Source organism: Astatotilapia calliptera, chromosome 13 (assembly GCF_900246225.1).
Source record: "Astatotilapia calliptera chromosome 13, fAstCal1.2, whole genome shotgun sequence".
Classification (NCBI taxonomy): domain Eukaryota; kingdom Metazoa; phylum Chordata; class Actinopteri; order Cichliformes; family Cichlidae; genus Astatotilapia; species Astatotilapia calliptera.
Genome location: NC_039314.1, coordinates 27,902,136 through 27,922,598, shown reverse-complemented (window position 1 = coordinate 27,922,598; position 20,463 = coordinate 27,902,136). Strand labels below are relative to the sequence as shown.

The 20,463-nt window shown below is 45.9% G+C and overlaps 2 protein-coding genes across 2 annotated transcripts; one reads left to right on the top strand and one right to left on the bottom strand.

The window, feature by feature from the left end:
- Positions 1 to 31: 31 nt before the first annotated feature.
- Positions 32 to 5,928, bottom strand: setd4 (SET domain containing 4). The gene is made up of 13 exons (XM_026189314.1): positions 5,850 to 5,928; positions 5,497 to 5,617; positions 5,306 to 5,401; positions 4,766 to 4,803; positions 3,978 to 4,066; positions 2,512 to 2,748; positions 2,294 to 2,353; positions 2,068 to 2,197; positions 1,805 to 1,979; positions 1,238 to 1,316; positions 1,044 to 1,124; positions 790 to 913; positions 32 to 634 (listed from the first exon to the last, which is right to left on the bottom strand). Exons 2-13 carry the CDS (start codon positions 5,570 to 5,572, stop codon positions 476 to 478), a joined length of 1,344 nt encoding a protein of 447 aa, XP_026045099.1. The 5' UTR covers positions 5,573 to 5,617; positions 5,850 to 5,928; the 3' UTR covers positions 32 to 475.
- Positions 5,867 to 20,347, top strand: LOC113034611 (carbonyl reductase [NADPH] 1-like). The gene is made up of 7 exons (XM_026189319.1): positions 5,867 to 6,104; positions 8,371 to 8,485; positions 18,317 to 18,486; positions 18,580 to 18,687; positions 19,308 to 19,516; positions 19,623 to 19,676; positions 19,799 to 20,347. The coding sequence occupies exons 2-7, from the start codon at positions 8,373 to 8,375 to the stop codon at positions 19,970 to 19,972; spliced, it is 828 nt and encodes a 275-aa protein (XP_026045104.1). The 5' UTR covers positions 5,867 to 6,104; positions 8,371 to 8,372; the 3' UTR covers positions 19,973 to 20,347.
- The last annotated feature ends 116 nt before the right edge of the window (positions 20,348 to 20,463 follow it).

Here is a 20,463-nt window from a genome sequence, read left to right as displayed (position 1 = left end):
TGTTTGTGAAGGGCAGCCAATCAGAAGAAAGTTGGCTTAAAGGGGTTTTAATAGACTTAAAACATCAAATTGAGGACCAAGTCCTAGTATGACAGAAACAGGGATTATATTGAATCATTCAAAGCTGCTCTAGTAGATTCCAACACTAAAAAGATGGAGTTGAAAATTGAAATATGTCCCTTTGAGCTGTAAATTACAACATAAACAGCAGCTGGGATATTTGGTGGCTTCATAAAATGTGTAATACAAAATCTAACTAATTAAAGCAAAAATAAATATATAAAATAGCGGATTTAAAACTGGAGATGCATCCTTTCTGTAGTAGTATTTTGCTTAGAGCAGTTAAGCTGGTGGTGATGAGAGCCTGTAACAGAGGATCCTATTGCTTTTCTCAGTCAACACACAGCACAGGAAACGCTTCAGCCAATCACTTGACTTCTTGCAGCAGCTGTCAGATCAGAGGGCCAATCAGATGTCAGTTCACAGCACCGAGTGGACTGTCATTATGTCTGAGTGATTCCTCCAGTGCCTTGAGGCAGCTTCCCAGGATGCACCTCTCTTCCTGCCGCAGTGACTTGACCACATTTAGCTGCTCCCTAATTGGCTGCTCACATTGTTGGAGGAGGTGTGAGACCTACACACACACACACACACACACACACACACACACACACACACACACACACACACACACACACACACACACACACACAGTGCAGGAGAAAAAAGGAATCAGGTGAGGTGCTGCAAAACAGGGACAGAGTTAAATTCTTGCACATGTGCACACACCTTATCTAGTGCGCTGCATGTGTCTTGCAGTAGTCGCTGACAGAGACTCTTAGCCATCCGGACGCTCCACTGCTCTCTCTCCTCACACACCAGCTGGCCGAGCAACACTGCCTTCCACTGGTGGCTGTAAATTACACACACACATGTTCAGGCACACTCCACAGACAGAGAAACTGATCCAGATTGTGCATGGACGCCCAGATTTTGGAGCAAAACACATCGATGTACATGCATAAATGTGTGTTTAGGCTTACTACAGTGTTTGTGGCAACGACAACAGCCTGAGAGCCGTCATCAGCCTCCAACTGGGGCCGTCACTGGACACAGTGAGATTACTGGCAGGAAGGCAGGAAACATATGAAGGCATTTTTCCATTTTGCAGTTGTATCCGAGTTAAGTATTAGTCCTGTTTACAGCTGAATCATTAAGTATGTAAACCGAGTCTTACTGAAGGAAACTGTTCTCTCTGAGAAACTTGATCTTCTGAGTCAAACTTCTGTCGCCTCTTAAAACATCACAGAGCAGATCTGAGGGACCACAGTGAAACACACAAACATCAAGTTTTAAGCCAAACAGTTTTCCATATTTTCTCTTATATATCTAATGTTACACTGGCAGATGCAAATAATAAACATGTTTCCAAAGTTTTAAATAATGAGGTCGGTGTATGTGCAAGTAATCCCTCTAAGCAAAGGCTTAAGCTTCATAATACTGCTTTAAACACTCGTTTTAAATTTATTTTTTCCCCTGTTTGCTTTGTAGCAGTGAGAGGGGATGATGGCTGTTTGTGAGAGGTAGCCAATCAGAATGAACTTAAAAGAAGAATGAAGGAAGGGAAACAGCTTGTTTCAGATTACCAACATGTAAAGTAATGACCTATTTTAAGTCCAGGGAGTGTTCATAAAAGTTCATTAGCACTGTCATAAATATATCATGATCAATATATGTAAATATAAATTTGATTCGACGATAGGGCAAAAACTTCCCCATGATAAAACCTACTGCAGAGATTTACCTGTGTCCACATAGACCACACTGTGGGGATTGGCAGTGGTGACAAATCCGTACTCCAACAACAGCTGCTGGTTATCGTGGGAACCGTAGTTAATGAAGGCCTGCTGGTAGCGCAGAGTCCCAGACACACTCCTGATTTCATAACATCTTGTCACATCGTTAAAACCTGCTTTTACCTGACAAAAGAAATGCAGTCATACACTCTCAATCAGTACAACCAGCTCCGACTCAACAGCTACAGTATTCTTGCAGCATCACATTTACCTGCACGTCAGGGCGATGGTTGAGCAGATCCAGGAAGGGAGCTAAAGCATAATTATCAGGTCCTGACAGGAAGCTGCTTGAAGCATGGCTCATGAAGACGGTGCGTGTGTTGACACTACACCACGCCCACCTGGGAAAGGAGGAGGAGCTTAGTTAGAGATAGTATTCTCATTCACTAATGCTGTTATGTAAATGGTTCATTTGGTCAAAGATAAGGAAGGTGTACCTCAGCGCCTCATAGGTCAAAACATCCGCTGTGGGCTGACTCAGAACTGGCTGCAGGGACCTGAACCAGTGAACCAATCACAGCGCGATCATTCACTTTTCACACAAGAAGACTAAACATCATTTGAACAATTACTTTTATTCTGATGCATTCAGCCAATTTTTAGAAAACGAGCTGATCCACAAGCGAGTACAAATCCCGGCCTTAACCGCACTCACCTGAAAAACTCCTGATTGGTGGAGTGCATTTCCTTCACTGCCTCCCTCTGCTCCAAGGCCCGCCTCCGCACACTGGCAGGTAAAAGAGCCATGACATCATCGCTGAAATAGGCGGGGCAGGTGTAAACTGTGGGCAGCACATTGATGTAAGGGAACCAATCAGAGGCCTCTCCTCTGTGCCGCTCACACACCAAGAAGATGCAGAGGGTCAGGAGGGGAGACAGACGAGGTTTCCAGCTGCAGAGAGAAAAAAACACACACCCAGAAACAGTTTGGTTTCATCTCATTCTGGCTAAAATACTCAGAGTCCATCAGCTGAATCCTTCTGTGTGCTGAGATAGTGTGAAGTACAGGCGCACAATTAACCTGGCACTGAGTCTGAACTTGTGTAAGCTTATGACGATCTAACACATACATAGTAGGAGTGCAACGATACTCGTATCGATATTGAACCGTTCGATACAGTGCTTTCGGTTCGCATATGTATCGAACAATACAAAATTTTAAATTTATTTTATCAACTTTTCTTCTGACGATGCTGTCTGTGTTGAGAGCTCAGTGGATCTGCGTTCGACTACTCCACCTAGGCTGCACTGTCGAGCGCAGATCCACTGAGCGCAGCACAAGCTAGCGAGACAGAAGCTAAGCTCTCCTTGCAACATGGCAAATTGAACCTCCCCCACCCTCATTCAGATTTGGCGTTTAGAACTATTTTGATCTTCATGTGAAGCATGACCCTGAAGGTAAGCGCGTCATGGACAAAAGTAAAACATTATGTTGGATGTGCCACGCAATGCTCACTTACATTGGTGGGAACTAGTGCGTTAGCGCAGTTAGCTCGTTAACGTGTTGGCCGTCCAGCCCCACGCACGGGCGATCCGCGGTAGCTCGTTAACGGAGATTTGCCGTGTTGTGGCGTTAACGTCATTTCAGATTAAAGCTGACAGCACTAGTGGGAACACAACGAATATGACTGCACATTTACGCCGACATCATCCTAGTGCAAAGACAAGTGGAAGCAGACAAAAACAACAAGCACTACCTGAGTCATTTAGACAGCCGTTAGCACATGATTCTCCTTATGGGGACCTGATATGTTTAATATGCTGCTGAGAATATAGCCCAGAAGAAGCGTATAGTAGAGCTTTTATTTTGGAAAGAGCCATTTCTCTGTAATAAACTCTCTTTTCCAAAGATGAGTGATTTCTCTTATCCCTTTGTTGTTTCAGCAACATGTAATTTAAAAACTGTACGTTTGAGTTAAAATATATATTTATAATTTTAATAAATGACAAATTAAAAAAGGACGACCATTTTTTTTGTATCGAAAAAATATCGAATCGTGACACCAAAGTATCAAACCGAACTGTTAATTTTGTGTATGTTGCACCCCTAATACATAGATTAAATCCTGCATGCCGTATAGAGGATGGAAATATTGGAATATGTTTACATTCTGTGTTTACCTCTTGATGTACCGTCCCAGGTAGCTGTGCAGAACGGTGGAGGTTGTGAGGAGGCACGACTCCGGCAGAGAAATAATCAGCTGACCGGGCTGCCACACAAACACCAACAGATAAAGCTTTAACATTCAAACGTCACTACAGGATCTACACTTGATCCTGTAACTAATTCCAAACAGTAACCAATTCAAATGTTTAAAAAAATGGTGACTACACAAATTACCTCACTAATCATATTTGTATTTTTTTATGAAGCAGCAGTTTAACTTATTTCTTTCTTATAAATTAAAAGGCAAAACACACATAAATAAATCATTAACTGCCTAACAGATCGAGCACAAAACCTATAAGAAAGCTATATAGACAATATACAGTTATTTCTTTATGAATAATATAAAACTTAATATTAAAATAACATTTTGTGCATATGTCAGCGTGTGCTTTGTGATGGTTTTAAATGTATGCTCGTGTTTCAGTTAGAATTCAGAATTACTGCAAATATCAGGCACGTGGTCACAAAGAAGGTGAACAAGTGGATGTTGAGTTTAACAAAATATGATCAAAGTTTAAAAAGTAATTTTAATAAACCATTAAATCATTTATTTTTAACATTATAACACTTTCATAACAACTTCAGCCTGTCAGCGACTTGCTATGTTTATTCCTTGAAGTTTCCACATTGTGATTTTCAGAATAAAATAACATTTTTGATTTTTTTTTTTCTTCCTGAAGATGCAAAAAGTTCATAATATTTGTTGATACAAATGTGGCATTTAGGGAATCTGGATTACCTTGATGGTTCTGAGAGTCTGCAGTCCTCTGCCTGTGTCTGTATGAACCAAATGTACATGTGAATATCATGATTTAACACACAAACTGTCAGTGTAGGTAATGTCTCTGATTGGCCCAAGAAGATACCAACAGAAAACCTCATCACAGTCATGCTCTATGAAACCATGCTGAAGATTCTGGCTTTAGGTGTCATACTTGGGTAGAGTATAAAACTGATTAGGGTGCTCCCGTACTTGGGAAATTGTGAAAATTTAAAAACTCTGGAATACAATAATGTGAAGTAGTTTGGAGGTCAGTTCATACAGAGTGTGTACTTCATGTCTATGTATTGTGAGAGGCTGTAACTCAGAAGACATTCATAGCATGATGGTAAAATCTGGCATGGCTTCAGTAAATATATTTAGTGTACAAAAAATCCTGATGAAGTCAGGTGGGAAGTTCTGAATGAACCTAACATCACCCAACAAACAATGGGCAGCTTTCCTTTTCGGGTTATATGATACTCCTGAGGATGTGGAAAACAATATAGGATGTGGTACCAGTGAAGAGAGCTGGCTGAAGCAGTGTGGAGGAAAATCCTCTGTGGTGAAGAAACTTCCAGAGCTTCACATGCTGCGGCTGGTGACACAGAGACACTGGAGAGACAGAGAGAGAGAGGGGCAGAGAGTCTGAGCTGAGCCAGCATGCAGCACTGAAACACTTTAAACTCAAGCAGTCAGCGTGTTTCTACCTGACCGGGCGCTGCTTTCGTGTTTCTGCCTCCTCTTCCGGGCAGTTCGTCCAGCTCTGTGACTGTGACCTCTCATGGTCTCTTTTTGTAGGTAAATACACGCTCATCTGGACAGCTCTCTCTATCGAAACACACAACATACGTAAGACTTTGTGAGTCTGAAGAGCACAAATAAACTGTAATCACTGTAACAGTTTTAACAATCACAAGGAACTACAAATGGACGATCAATTAAGAGGTTTTTTGTAGGGTGCTGGAGGACTACATGCCACATAAAAACCCTTCAGTGAGCCACAGCACTGATCTCTAATCTGTTCTGCTGTCGTTTATTTTTATCAGATGATCCTACAAACCTTCCTAAAAGTTGAACCAAAATATAGAGAAATGCCGAAATATTGTCCATATTAACGTGAAACTCCTCGCAGTACAGCTCATCCATAACCCAACCCACGTGTTCCACTTGTTTTTCCGGGGATGCGCACCGATCCTGCGCAGAACGCCGCCCTGCTTTTCTTCTTTTTCTGTTTTTTTTTTTACAGTCGTGCATTTTCATGTGCAGCGCTTTTTGTCCTCTCTGCAGCCTCATTCAGGACCAAACCCCAGCTTCAGTAAGTGTGAGGCCTCCGCTACATCTTACAGTTTTCGTTTGTCAGCAGCTTGTTTGAATTTTAGCGGATTTAAGGAGGCGTCGGGCCGACCTGCAAACTGAAAGTCAGCGTTATGTAAGAGAGAGAGAGACGCTGGTGAAAAGTCTTCTGATTTTCTTCGATCAAAGGCTTTCAAACGGGAAGTTTGGACAAATTATCAATTCCATGCTGTAATTTACAGTCGCGTGCTGTTTGTACATGCCTCGTAAAACCAGCGTGTTTGTATCGTTTGTATCTGGACTGACTGATCGCACTGTCTACACAGCTCCTTTAACTGCAAATACAACTAAACTTATTTAATCCACATTCTGCAGTGCATTTCAGAGCTGCAGTATGTGCATTCAATTCATCCCCCCCCCCCCCTGAAATTATTGGAGCAATATATGTGGATTTGTTTTCCCACTATCTTTCTCTCTGGAACTGGCTTTTTTTTTTTTTTAAACTTTATTTAACAAACAATGAGTATACAACATACGAACAGATGAAGTATACAAAACAACAACGTGAACACACAAAGCCAGGGGTAAAAAGAAAAAAGTAACAATTATAAGAATACATGCAAAAATTCACATATATATATTGTTTTGAGAGCCTTTTTGTTGGTGGAGTCTGATATTGATTGTATGTACAGTTCCACATCCTTAAAAAAATGACAGAAATATGGTGTTTTGTTAGTAAACTTACATTTATGGATAAAAAATTTAGCTAAAAGTATTAACAAATTTATCATAAAAAACATTTCTCATTCTTCTTGGGGAACTTAAAGAAACAGAATAAAACATTTTCCCATCGTAAAGAAAACTCCCTTAAAATATGGACAATGACAAAACTGCTAAATTCCTTCCAGAATCTCTGTGTAAAAGAACAGTACCAAAAAAGATGTGTCACAGTTTCTGGATGATCCCCACAGAAAGTACAATTAGTATTTATGTCCCTTTTAAATTTGACCATGTAGTGACTGGCTGGATAACATTTATGTAGAATTTTAAACGAGACTTCTTTCACCTTATTTACAATCAAATATTTATGGGGGATCATCCAGACTGTCTTCCACTTGATATCTGGAACAAATCGGTTCCAATAAGATATTATATATGGGAGAGAGCCGATATCTTCTTGGAATAAACTGCGTATTTTCTTATTGCTGTTACCAAGTTCCTGTGAAAAGTAGATTTTTCCTATTGGTGACTCAGCTGGATCAGGGAGAGTGACTGAGGTAGATATTGAGCTGTCAGTGTTTTTATATAACATTAAAGTCCCTGAGGGTATGGCACCAAGCACCATTGAGAATTCCTGAACACTGATTGGAAAATGATATAGTGCAATAAAGTCGTTGTAAATAAGTAGTTGTCCCTCTTTATTAACCAGCTGAGCCCCCAATAGGATCCCAGTTTGGACCCAAGTTTCCAGGAAAAGTGATTTATTTTTCTATAAAATATCTCTGTTGTTCCAGATAAGGTATTTGTGAGGTGAGAAGTTGTGTTTATAAATGAGGGTCCACGCTAAGAGGACCTGCTTATGGAAGGATGAAAGCTTTACAGGGAGTTTCTCAACATTGTAATTACAATTTAAAATAAAATTAAAGCCACCAAAACGAGAGAAAATACGATATGGTATAAAGTTCCAGATAGAGGTAGGGTTTTTAAGAAAATGTTTAGCCCAATTAATTTTGAAAGTGTTATTTAAAGTAGAAAAGTCTAAGACGTTAAGCCCACCTGATTCGTACTTATTCATCACAACAGTTTTTCTAATATAGTGCGTACGGTTTTCCATATAAAATTAAAGAGCATGCGGTCAATATCTTTACTAATTTTCTTATCCAGATGTAAGGAGAGAGCAGCATATGTTCATCGGGATATCCCTTCAGCTTTAGTAATTAACACTCTACCTTTCAAAGACAAGTCCCTTTGCAGCCACTGGTTGAACTTTTTTAGGATTTTCTGTATAATTGGAGTGAAGTTTGAAGAGCATCTTGATTTTTGGTCTTTGGATATTAACAGTCCCAAGTATGTGACTTCTTGTTTAACAGAAATATTACAGATCGTATTTGCAGGGCAGTCTTTAATTGCTAGTAACGCACACTTTTTTAAAATAAATTTTACCATGATCTAAAGTTTTATTTTTCTTAGATAACTTATGGTCCCAGTCCAGAGCAGGGCCCACCTATGAGTTTAACCACCACTTGTGTGGAGTTCAGACACTGATGCCTCTCTCTCTTTTTGTACAGACATGCCGATCCGAGTTGCCGTGGTAACTGGAAGTAACAAGGGCATCGGTCTGGCCACTGTCCGAGCGCTCTGCAAGCAGTTTGAAGGAGACGTTTACCTCACTGCCAGAAATGTGTAAGTGACTCACCTGGTGATACCTGGACCAAGTTGATGATGTATCTGCAGTTTAATCATCTCAACACTTTTGCATACCAAGAGCTTAAACAAAACTAAAGCTCGGTCAGAGCTAACAGGAACTGCATCTGTGGTTTGTTTGTTCATCCAAGCTTCTTGCTTCAGGCTCTGAGCACGCACACGGAGTGAAAAAGGGCATTTGATGCATCATTTGACTGTCCTTCTGCACACAGTTGACCAACTGATGTGCTGGGAGTTCCCTTTCAGTCGATTCACTCGGTACAACACATAAGTATGGGATATCACGCCCTCGCGTGTCCTGGCTGAAGAAACCTTTATTCACGCCTTTACGGCAGATGACGTGTGATGACACGCGCAAGGCCCCGCCCGCACATATAGCCGCTGCCATCACCGTCATCCCTCAGTTCTTACGCTCTTCACCTCGCTGAGAACACCTCTGCTGAGTTGGGCTAGCTAGCTACTGCTAGTTAGCTCCGTTGTCTGCCAACTTGAACCTAGCTTAACTGCCCCTGTTGGTGTTAGCCTCCACCGCCCAGCTGGTGCGTAGGCTGCCCGCGGAGCGCTATTTTCAAGTTTTTCTTGTGCAGCGTTTCGCTTTGCGTTTTGGGAATGGACTCCAAACCGAAGCGAGCAAAGCAGAAATCTTCTGTTCGCCCCTGTCCTCAGGGATGTGGTTTCTCTTTGCACGACAGCGACCAGCACGATGCCTGCCCTGTCTGCCTGGGGATCGTCCACGCTAGGAGAGCGTTGACGGAGCCCGAAGCTTGTGCGTTTTGTCGCCAGCTCCGACGCTCGACCCTGGAAAGACGGGTGACGTTTGTGGAAAGAGTGCTGGGACGCTCGGCTGTCGCACGGCATGACCCTCTTCTTTCCGAGTCTGGAGCCCCGGCTTCGTCCGAGTCCGAAGACGAAAATTTTCAGGTCGATGTCCCCGCGATTAGCTGGGCTGACCACATGGAATACGTTGACGGGTTAGCCGATGACGGACCGGAACCATGCAGGAGCGCTGACGGGCTTCAGCCTGGGTTGAAGCCCGCCAGCGCTCCCCAGGAAGACGATGACGTGCTGGACATCGGCCTGGACATCCATGGTTTGTCGGAGGATGAGCAGGAGAGCTCATTGTCGACCCAATATGCCGCCGCTGCTGCGCCGGTCGGCCACGATGACACCTCTCTTTTCTCCCTGTTTCGCCGTGCCGCTGAGAAGCTGCAGGTGGACTGGCCCTCTCCTCCACCAGCTCGGAAGCCGTCGCGGTTTGCGGGTTTTTTCCTTCCACCGGAGCCCGCAACGGCCAAAAACTGCCTCCCCATGTTCCCAGACTTTCTCTGCGAGCTAACAGCGTCATGGGACAAACCTCTGTCTACCCGCGTCACTGTGCCCGGCTATGGACAGTACATGGAATTGGACGGCGCCGAGGGAGCTGGTTTAGCTAACCCACCCCCTATGGAGCCGTCTCTGGCTGCTTATCTGGCCCCGTCCCATAACCATGGTGTCGGTGGCCCCGCAACTCTGCCGTCCAAGCACTGCAGATTCTCGGCCTCGCAGCTGGAGAAGATTTATCGGGCTCAGGCCGGCACCGCTCGAGCCATGAGCTCCGTCACCATGCTCCAGACGTACCAAGCAATGTGCCTGGCGGAGCTTGGATCGCTGGTTCCGGAGGACAGCCCGCTGTCACCTCTTCTTAACGAGGTTAGAGTCACCACGGATTACATCCTCCGTGCGTCTCGCTGTGCAGCGCTCTCCCTGGGCAGAGGGATGGCTTCGACAGTGGTGGCGCAGAGGCACCTGTGGCTGACCCTCTCCGACGTCCCTGATAGAGACAGAGCTGTGTATCTGGACGCACCAGTGTCTGCGGCTGGGTTATTCGGACATTCACTTGAAGCCATTCAGGCTAGATTTGATCTGAGGAAGAAGCAGACGGAAGCTCTGCGCGACATCATCCCCAGACGCCAGCCCCAGCCCAAGCCCACTGCTAGCTCTCACAGGCCCGCCGCTCCTCTGACAGCTGGCAAGAGACCGGCGCCCACTGCTGGAGTGGGAGGGCCGCCGGCGAGAGCACGTACTCCGGCCCGAGCTCCACGCCAGTCGGCCTGGGGCAAAGGCCCTCCCCCGGGCCCCCGACGGGACCCGACGCCCAGGAGGAAGAAGCCTCAGCCCTCCTAGCTGTGATTGCGAGTGGGGAAGGGATCCGGCAGCAGGGAGACGCTGCTCTTACCCCTCTGTTGCCGCACAAGAGGTGCCGCTTAAGTTCTGTTCAGGTTGTCAGCCCCAGAAGGCGCTGCACTTCCCTATCGCGGTCTCCCAAGCACATAACCCCTGCACACGGTTCAGATGTGTTGAATGTTCAAGCGACCACATCGAGTGTTCCCGCTGTTTTTCATTGTTATGCCCCGGAAAAGGTGCACCCAACAAAATGTATAAATGTACATGTTCCCATGTTGCAATCAATAAAGAGTGTGGTTTACTCTCAAACAATCTCAAATGCTCAACCTGCAGGCGAAATGAGCCAGGTCAGGCAGGGGATGCAGTCCCCTGCAGACACACTGGGGGGCGACGGCGCCCCGCCGTCAGTGCTGCAGGCCAGCCGGCTGGCTGCTCACTTCCCTCAGTGGCGCGCTTGCGCCCCCTCTCCGTGGGTGCTGCAAACCGTTGCCATGGGTTACCGGTTGCAGTTCCGGGTCAAGCCGCCTCGTTTCCAAAGAGTCGTGAACACGATTGTCAACCCCGAGGCAGCCTTGGTACTCAGAGAGGAAATACAGGCGCTATTACAGAAGAGAGCAATACGGGTGGTCCCCGCTTCGGAGACGGACAAAGGTTGGTACAGCCGTTATTTTGTCATTCCGAAGAAAGGGGGAGGGCTTCGTCCCATCCTCGACCTGCGAGTCTTGAACACGTACCTGCGAACGTACAGGTTCAAGATGCTAACACTCAGACAGCTCCTGAGTGCAGTCGGCCCGGGAGATTGGTTTGCGACAATCGATCTAACAGATGCTTATTTTCATGTAGCTATACACCCGAAACACAGGCAGTTTCTGAGGTTTGCATTCGAGGGCGTAGCCTACGAATACCTAGTGCTGCCGTTCGGGCTGTCGCTCGCTCCCCGCACCTTTACGAAATGTGCCGAGGCAGCGCTAGCGCCCCTCAGGAAGAGGGGCATCCGCATCTTGGCCTACCTGGACGACTGGGCTCTCGTGGCTTGCTCCAGAGAACAGGCGGAGACGCAGCTGTCGCGGGTTCTGTCACACATTCAGACACTGGGGTTCTCTGTGAATTTTCAGAAGAGCTCGCTAATCCCAGGTCAACAGATCGCTTTTCTCGGTCTGGAAATATGCTCTCTTTCCAGCCGCGCACGGTTGTCAGAGCACAGAGTGGCCGCGTTTCATCGCTGCCTCGCTCAATTTCAGCTGGGACGCAGACTGCGTTTCCAGACGATATTGCGCTTGTTGGGCATGATGGCATCTATGATCGCCGTAGTGCCGCTTGGGCTGTTGAAAATGAGAGCGTTTCAACGCTGGACTCTCTCTCACCGTTTGTGTGCTTCGCGTCACCTCCGGAGGAGGCTGCCGGTAACTGCGTCTTGCATGCTAGCTCTCCGTCCTTGGAGGGAGCCCGGGCTACTGCACCAGGGCTCTCGGATTGGGAGGGTGTTGTTTCGCAAGGTGGTGTCCACAGATGCTTCCCTAAGTGGGTGGGGAGCGCTGTGCGAGGGTGCGTCAGTGAGAGGGATCTGGTCCGCGGCTCAGCGCCAGCTGCACATCAACCACTTAGAGCTGTTAGCAGTGTTCTTAGCTCTAAAGCGTTTCCGTCCAGTCCTGCAGGGCCAGCATGTCTTAGTCAGGACGGACAATTCAACAGTGGTGTCTTATATAAACAGGCAGGGAGGAACACGCTCTCTTCCCCTGTTGCAGCTGTCTCGCTCTCTGCTGTTATGGTGCAGTGTTCATTTTCTGACTCTAAGAGCCACCCATGTCCCGGGCCACCTGAACCTGGGGCCGGACCTTCTCTCCAGGGGGGGTCCTCTGGTGAGAGAATGGAGGTTACACCCTTCAATAGTGGCTCAGATTTGGGATCTATTTGGCGAGGCGCAAATAGATCTTTTTGCTTCCAGGGTGAATGCTCACTGCCCCCTGTACTTCTCCATAATCGACCACGATGCACCCTTGGGCTTGGACGCCCAAGTGGAAATGATATCTCCAATTCTGGAGAGGGTGCGTCGGCATTCCCTCTCTCTGATCCTGGTGGCCCCTTGGTGGCCCGCGAAGTCGTGGTATGCAGAAATAATCAGCCTGCTTGCAGCAAGTCCTTGGCAGCTTCCTCTCCGCAGGGATCTCCTCTCTCAGGCGGGGGGGGAAGTGTTTCATCCGCGCCCGGATCTGTGGCACCTTCATGCTTACCTGCTGAGAGGTTAAACTTGGTTGCTAAGGGTCTGCCACCTAGTGTGGTAGCGACGATTCAGAGCGCCAGGGCCTCGTCTACTAGAGGCTTGTACGCTTACAAATGGCGAGCCTTCGAGCGATGGTGCCAGGGCCGCCACACTCTCCCATTTCAGTGCTCTATTGTGGATGTTTTGACATTCCTGCAGGAGCTGTTGGATAAAGGCCTTTCGTTTTCGACGATCAAGGTTTATTTAGCGGCTATATCTGCTTGTCATATCGGTTTTGACGGGGTGACACCAGGTGCGCATCCCCTCGCCGTGCGTTTTCTGAAAGGGGTTCGCCGGCTGAGGCCCGTGCTTAAGTCCAGTGTCCCTGCTTGGGACTTGTCTTTGGTGCTGGAGGCCCTTTGTGGCCCTCCGTTTGAACCCGTTGAGTCGGTAGATGTGAAACTTCTTTCGTATAAGACCGCATTACTTCTCGCTTTGGCCTCGGCGAAGCGAGTGGGGGACCTTCATGCGCTGTCTGTGCATCCTGCCTGCACACAGTTTTCTCCTGATGGCCGCAAGGTCGTATTGCGTCCGAATGCCGCCTATCTTCCCAAGGTCATGCCTGCATCTTATAGTTCGATGGAGTTTGAGTTGCTGAGCTTTTGCTCCCCTCCTTTTGAATCTGAGGAGCAGAGGAGGGTGCATTCTCTTTGTCCGGTGCGTGCGCTACGCACCTACATTGAGCGCACTCGGGATGTGCGTTTGTGTGACCAGTTGTTTGTCTGCTTCGCTAATCCGAATAGAGGTAGAGCTCTGTCCAGACAGAGGCTGTCCCACTGGATTGTAGAAGCTATCTCGCTGGCATACAGCACCGGAGGTTTTGCGTTGCCCCACGGGGTGGGAGCTCATTCCACCAGGGGGATGGCGACCTCATGGGCTCTTTTTAGAGGGGTGCCTGTGGCTGATATTTGTGCAGCGGCTAATTGGGCGTCGCCGCACACTTTTGTGCGGTTTTATCGGTTGGACGTTACAGCCCCTTCGGTGGCTCATGCTGTCCTTTCTGCTGGGTCTACCACTCACTGAGGATGTGGTGGTCCCGTTCCGGTTCGGTGGCTGCTCTGCGGGGCGTGTATATAGGTCCCATACTTATGTGTTGTACCGAGTGAATCGACTGAAAGGGAACGAATAGTTATGTCTATAACTTCTGTTCCCTGAAGGAGAGGAACGAGGTACAACACAGGGTGGCCCCACTGAGCAGTTGGCTCGGTGAAGAGCGGCTATCGAACTGAGGGATGACGGTGATGGCAGCGGCTATATGTGCGGGCGGGGCCTTGCGCGTGTCATCACACGTCATCTGCCGTAAAGGCGTGAATAAAGGTTTCTTCAGCCAGGACACGCGAGGGCGTGATATCCCATACTTATGTGTTGTACCTCGTTCCTCTCCTTCAGGGAACAGAAGTTATAGACATAACTATTCGTTTTGACGTTCTAGTGATCTAGTGACCCTCGAGCTCTCGGCTAGCTATCGAGCTGGTGGGTAACAGACGTCTCCGAAAACGTCGAAGCACTTTTGCAAATATGCAATATCTTGATAAACCAAGCAGATATTTGAAATTTACACACCCACATTGTCGACTGAAAATGTTAAAAGTTTATTTTGTGACCCAGACAGATTAATAAGAGTAATTTTAAAACATAGTAGTGGCCGCCATTGCCATTTGGCTGGGCCACGCTAGGAATTCTGGGATATGGTGGGCCACGAAGGACACACCCGACCCATCCTCCAAATTCGGAGAAATGCTGATGCATTTGTCGGCTGCATTCGGAGGAGTCTACGAATTTGGACAGCCTTCGGCGCGTCGCTGTGACGTAATTGGTCTACAAGTTTTTGGACACGACCAGAGCAAATTTTTTTTACGTGCGCTCAGAATAGTGGCACAAAAATAACGCCAGAGGGAGAAGGCTGCAACCCATAATGCAGGGCTTTAGCGTGCGACCAAATTTTTCAGTGGTGCGACTAAAAAAAATCCTAGGTTGCACTGGTGCGACCAGCAGCTGTTCAAATAAAAAAGAACAGAAAAAAAGTCTCCGCAACTCTGAAAGTCTCTGTGTGGTCAACAACATACACACATTATGCCCCTATCGTGGTCTAAACCAATCAGTGATAGCCAGGGGCGGGACCTCTCTGATTGGCCGTGGTCCAGATATTTCTGTAGTCCTTCGTGTGTACATTTGAAAGTGCAGGTGGATGGAGAGAGGTGAGTAGTTTGAATAAAGCTCACAGATTCTGATGCGTCGACGGTCCGGACTTTGTGTTTACATCTTTTTTGCGCTCGATTCTGAGCTGCAGGTTTTCTCTCTCTCCAACCAAAATTCACTGAACCAGCAGCAAAAGAAGATCCAAACTATGCTTCAAATTTAATAAATATCGTTATTAATTCACTCTTACTTTTTCAGTTTTTCTTCCAAATCACACTTCATGTGCAGCTCTCTCTCTCTCTCTCTCTCTGTACTTCAAGAACAGTTTCCCATCTCAAATCTCTGTTTTCTGCATTATTCATTCACTTATTACCCACCAGTCTACTGTTGTTTGCAGTGCTGTCGACCGCTGTCTTTTTTTCCCTTTTTTTAACTTAAATGACCTCGGACAAGAAAGCCTAATTTCTGCTGTTCAATACTGAAGAAATTTATCCTTTTTAAAATTATACAAAATTGCAGGATATTTTTAAGGTAATCTGCTAAAAAAAAAAAGACAGGCCAGGAAAATCTCCTTCATGTTTTTCTGTGTTTTATCCTCAGTTACATTGACACAAAGGCATCTGCTATGATGCTTATACCTCTGGTGAAGTCTCACAAGTGTCAATACTAATAAATTATCAAAATAATAATATTTCTGACTGTCTGAGGCGAAATCGAATCGAATCGGGACCTTGTGAATCGGAATTGAATGGATTATAGAAATCAGTGATGATACCCTGCCCTATTGAGTAGTCTAGACCTGACTGAAGTGGATGTAGCTGTGGGTAATAAGAAAAAATGAAAAGAATTGTTGATAACTTTTTTGTTAAGGTAAGGCCTGATCTGTCTGAAATTCATAGCCAGTGCTCTGACACGGTGCCATCAATCTTTGAATGCTGAAAAAGCACAGTGTATCCAGAAAACACATTATATGCTGCGATAAATGCACTGCCCAACTGTCCCCTCGCCCCATTGCCTTTCAGCGGCAGGTAGCAGCAAACAGGTCGTCAGAGGAGGCCGAGATGATGATTACGTTTAACATCGTCTACAACATTACCAAAGAGTGCCAAAGCACTTTAAGCACAAGCACCTTTTCAGTAATTTTTCTTTCTTGTAGAACTGTGCTCCAAATGAAGAACTTTGTGTTGACAAGATTGTTAGTTAATCATTTACAAATTAATATTGTCTGTATAGACAGCAATTCCCCCCCCCCCCAAAAAGTGCACATGTAAAACTGCGGGGTTAAGCGATGCGGTTGAAAAATTTGGGTGCGCCTAACTTTTGTGCTGATGTGCCTAAGATAAAAACGTTAGGCGCACCAGTGCAACTGCGGCAGAAAGTTAATCTAAAGCCCTGCCATAATGGCAATGATCAGTGGCTTGTGGATCTGAGGGCAGTCCACAGTAACCTCCCTGAACAGGGACCAGTAACCATCACCGTGGCAGACATCCAAGAAAGGGTCTCCAGTGTTGGACTTGGTTCATGCCTACTGGCTGAAGAAGCTAACTTAACTCCATGAGCGCCTGGCAGCACAAATGAACCAGCTGCTAGTTGATGAGAGACACCCGGAATGGCTAACCGAAGGCTGGACAGTCCTGATGCTCAAGGACCCACAGAAGGGGCCGGTCCCCTCCAACTACCGACCAATAACCTGCCTCAGTACTACATGGAAGCTCCTGTCAGGCATCATAGCAGCTAAGATGAACAGGCACATGGGTCAATACATGAGTGGGGCACAGAAAGGGATTGGCAAGAATACCAGAGGCACAAAACACCAGCTTCTGGTGGACTGAGCAGTCGCCCAAGACTGCAAGACTAGGCTGACCAACCTGTGCACTGCCTGGCTTGATTACAAGAAGGCCTATGACTCAATGCCCCACACCTGGATCCTGGAATGCCTAGAACTATACGAGATCAACAGGACCCTAAGAGCCTTCATCAGGAACTCAATGGGGATGTGGCAGCCCATAGCACAAGTTACCATCAAGTGCAGGATCTACCAAGGAGATGCTCTGTCCCCACTGCTGTTCTCCATACGCCTGAACCCCCTCAGTGAGATCATTGACAAGACTGGCTACGGATACAGACTACGGAATGGCAAGGCATACATGGAATGCCATAACCAAATGGCCGGCATAGTGTACAGAAACATCTGTGCCGAATATAACCTGGAAGTCCTGAGGTCAAAATGGGAGACGTCCCCTAGGGTGGTGGAGAATGACCGAGCTAAGATCCTGTTTGACTTCCAGATACAGACAGACATAATGGTGGTAGCTAACCAACCGGACATAGTGGTGGTAGACAAACAGAAGAAGACGGCCGTAGTGATCGATGTAGAGGTTCCGAATAACAGCAACATCGGGAAGAAGGAACACGAGAAGCTGGAGAAATACCAAGGGCTCAGAGAAGAGCTCGAGAAAATGTGGAGGTCCCAGTGGTAATCGGAGCACTAGGTGCGGTGACTCCCAAACTAGGCGAGTGTTGATCCCAGGAACAACAACGGAGATCTCTGTCCAGAAGAGCGCAGTCCTAGGAACAGCTAAGATACTGCGCAGGACCCTCAACCTCCCAGGCCTCTGGTAGAGGACCCGAGCTTGAAGGATAAACCACCCGCAGGAGAGGGGGAATTTGTTTTGTTTGTTTTTTATTTAGAAAAACCTGGAGAAGGTGACACAGGTGCTGCTGAAGTGTCAAGTGAATATTTTCATGTTGGTACTTGGTATGCTCACGCTGCTATTTATCTCCAACGTGATGGGATGCACATTAGAGTAATGGGCTCTTCAATGCATTCCTGTGGGACACTGTCTCATACTCCCATGATGGAAATCACTGCAGTTTGAGGTCAGATGAAAGTGAATCTGTTTTTCAGCCATTTATGTGTTCAAGCCTATAAATTGGTTCAATAATTGAATATATTCATGCAGCAGGTATGTTACATCTTTAATGTAACTAAAGGAATGAGTGAAATGTTTTTACAGATGATTTCAACCTGAAATTGTGAACACGTCTTGCTGCACATTTGTTCCATTATGTGTACAGCAAATGACCGTGGTAATGTGGCCAGGCCAGTGATGGAACTTCATCATGTTTCAGGGCCTTTGGGGACAAAATGAAGAGAGAAAGACTGAGAATCTCAGCTGGTATAAGGTGTAAACGATGAGATCGAAGACAAAGTGAATATAAATGAGGATGTTTTGCTCCTCTTGCAGAGGCCGTGGTGAGGCAGCGGTAAAGGCTCTGAACTCAGAGGGACTGAAGCCCCTGTTTCACCAGCTGGACATCGACGATCTGAACAGCATCAAAACCGCTGCTGAGTTCTTCAAACAGAAATACGGAGGAGTGGACGTCCTCATCAATAACGCTGCGATAGCTTTCAAAGGTAATTAACTTCTTGTGCTGATGTATATCATAGTGCTGTGGAGCTGCACACACTGATGTTGTAATGTTGACGGAGATCACGCTGTCTCCTCAGTGGCAGACACGACTCCGTTTGGCATCCAGGCGGAGGTGACTCTCAAGACAAACTTCTTCTCCACCAGAAACATGTGGACTGTCTTCAGTGAGATCATCAAACCTGGAGGTACAGCTGGACCCAGTCTGCATCATATTTTACTTGAAAGTTTGCATTTTTAATTGAGTGAGCGTACATGTCAGTAACTGATAATGAGAAACTTTTAGTTTTTAAATATATTAGACATCAATCAGGAAGAGTTGTTTGGAGTCTTCTTCTTGCTATGATGTCTGTATCCTAGCTGTATGCCAGTTCGCTTCTTCAGATGATAAAACTATGCATCTTCGATTATGCAGCCTCCCTTCCTATTTGTCCTCCAAATTAATTTTAAGACCTCCTTCAGCATGGCTTACTGAGATTTATTTCTGCCTGACAGGCAGGAGAGCAGAGGACAGATGAGAAGAATAGGCATTGGCTAAAGAAAGCAGGAAAGCTTTTTCACAGCAGCCATTCTGATACATCATAGCTAGATAAACACGGGTCTAAAAAACAAGAACACACATTTAACTGAACATCAGAAGTCCTCCTGGAGAACCTGCTCAAAGCTTATCCATCAGTCTCTGAAACAAACCTCAGATGGAAGCTGTTTGGAGTTTAAAGTTTAAAGGACTCTAAGAGCACAAAGGAGACAAACGTCCTGTTTGTTTTCCATCTTCAGATTCTTGTGTGTGTACATCTGTGTGTTTTAGGTCGTGTGGTGAACGTCTCCAGCATGAACTGCGTCAGTGGTTTGAAGAAGTGCAACTTGGACCTCCAGCAGCGTTTCCGCAACGAGAACATCACAGAGGAGGAGCTGGTGAAACTGATGCAACGATTTGTCGATGAGGCCAAGAAAGGCGAACATAAAGAGCGCGGCTGGCCTGACGGGGCCTATACAGTGTCTAAAATTGGATTGACCGTACGTTTGATTAATGTGTTCGCTGTTATTAACCAGAGACATGAACATTTGACCTGAAACCATATTATGAGACACTGATTATATTTGTGTGTGGATGTTTTTAAAGGTGCTGTCCGTGATTCATGCTCGTCGTCTGAGCAAGGAGAGACCGAATGACGGGGTAACTGAAATATATAACTAACAATGCAGAACTTCTATATTCAGTGGGGTTTTTGTCATGGTTTTATGTCCATTAAATCGTCGTTGCTAACATTTTGTTTTTAATTTTGATTCTTTTAAAAGATCCTTTTGAACGCCTGCTGCCCAGGATGGGTGCGCACTGACATGGCTGGACCAACTGCTCCCAAGTCACCAGACGAGGGCGCTGTCACACCGGTCTACCTGGCTTTGCTGCCATCTGGAGCCAAAGAGCCTCATGGAATGTATCTCTCGGACAAGGAAGTCCAGCTGTGGTGAAAGAGAGTTTAACATGAAAAATAATTTGCAAAGAAAGTTTGTCTCTGAAAAGACTGTTCAGAAGTGGTGATGAGCGTGTGAGACTCGCAGTGTTTCCACATCAGCGATAACAAAATGGGGTGAAATCGAAACTGTGAAACATTTAAAGAATGAAAGTCACCCAACAACAAAAAAACTGTAACATAAACTGACATTGCTAAAGCTCAGGGATGTTTTTTTAGGACAGAGTTTAACTCTTATCCAAATATTTTGATAATAAAACCAAAATTGTTCATTTTATTCTCAGTGTGAAGGACCGAGCAGTGAAGGAAACTTAGGCACAGGTTAAAGTCCAAAAAAATGATTTTTTATTTAACCCAAAAAACATAATTGGTTAACTCATGCAAAAAGAATCAAAATCTTGGGCCCATAAAAGAGGTCAAACTAACAAAAACTCTACTCAAAGTTGACAACACTACTGATAACTCAAACAAACTGACCTAACTTAATGA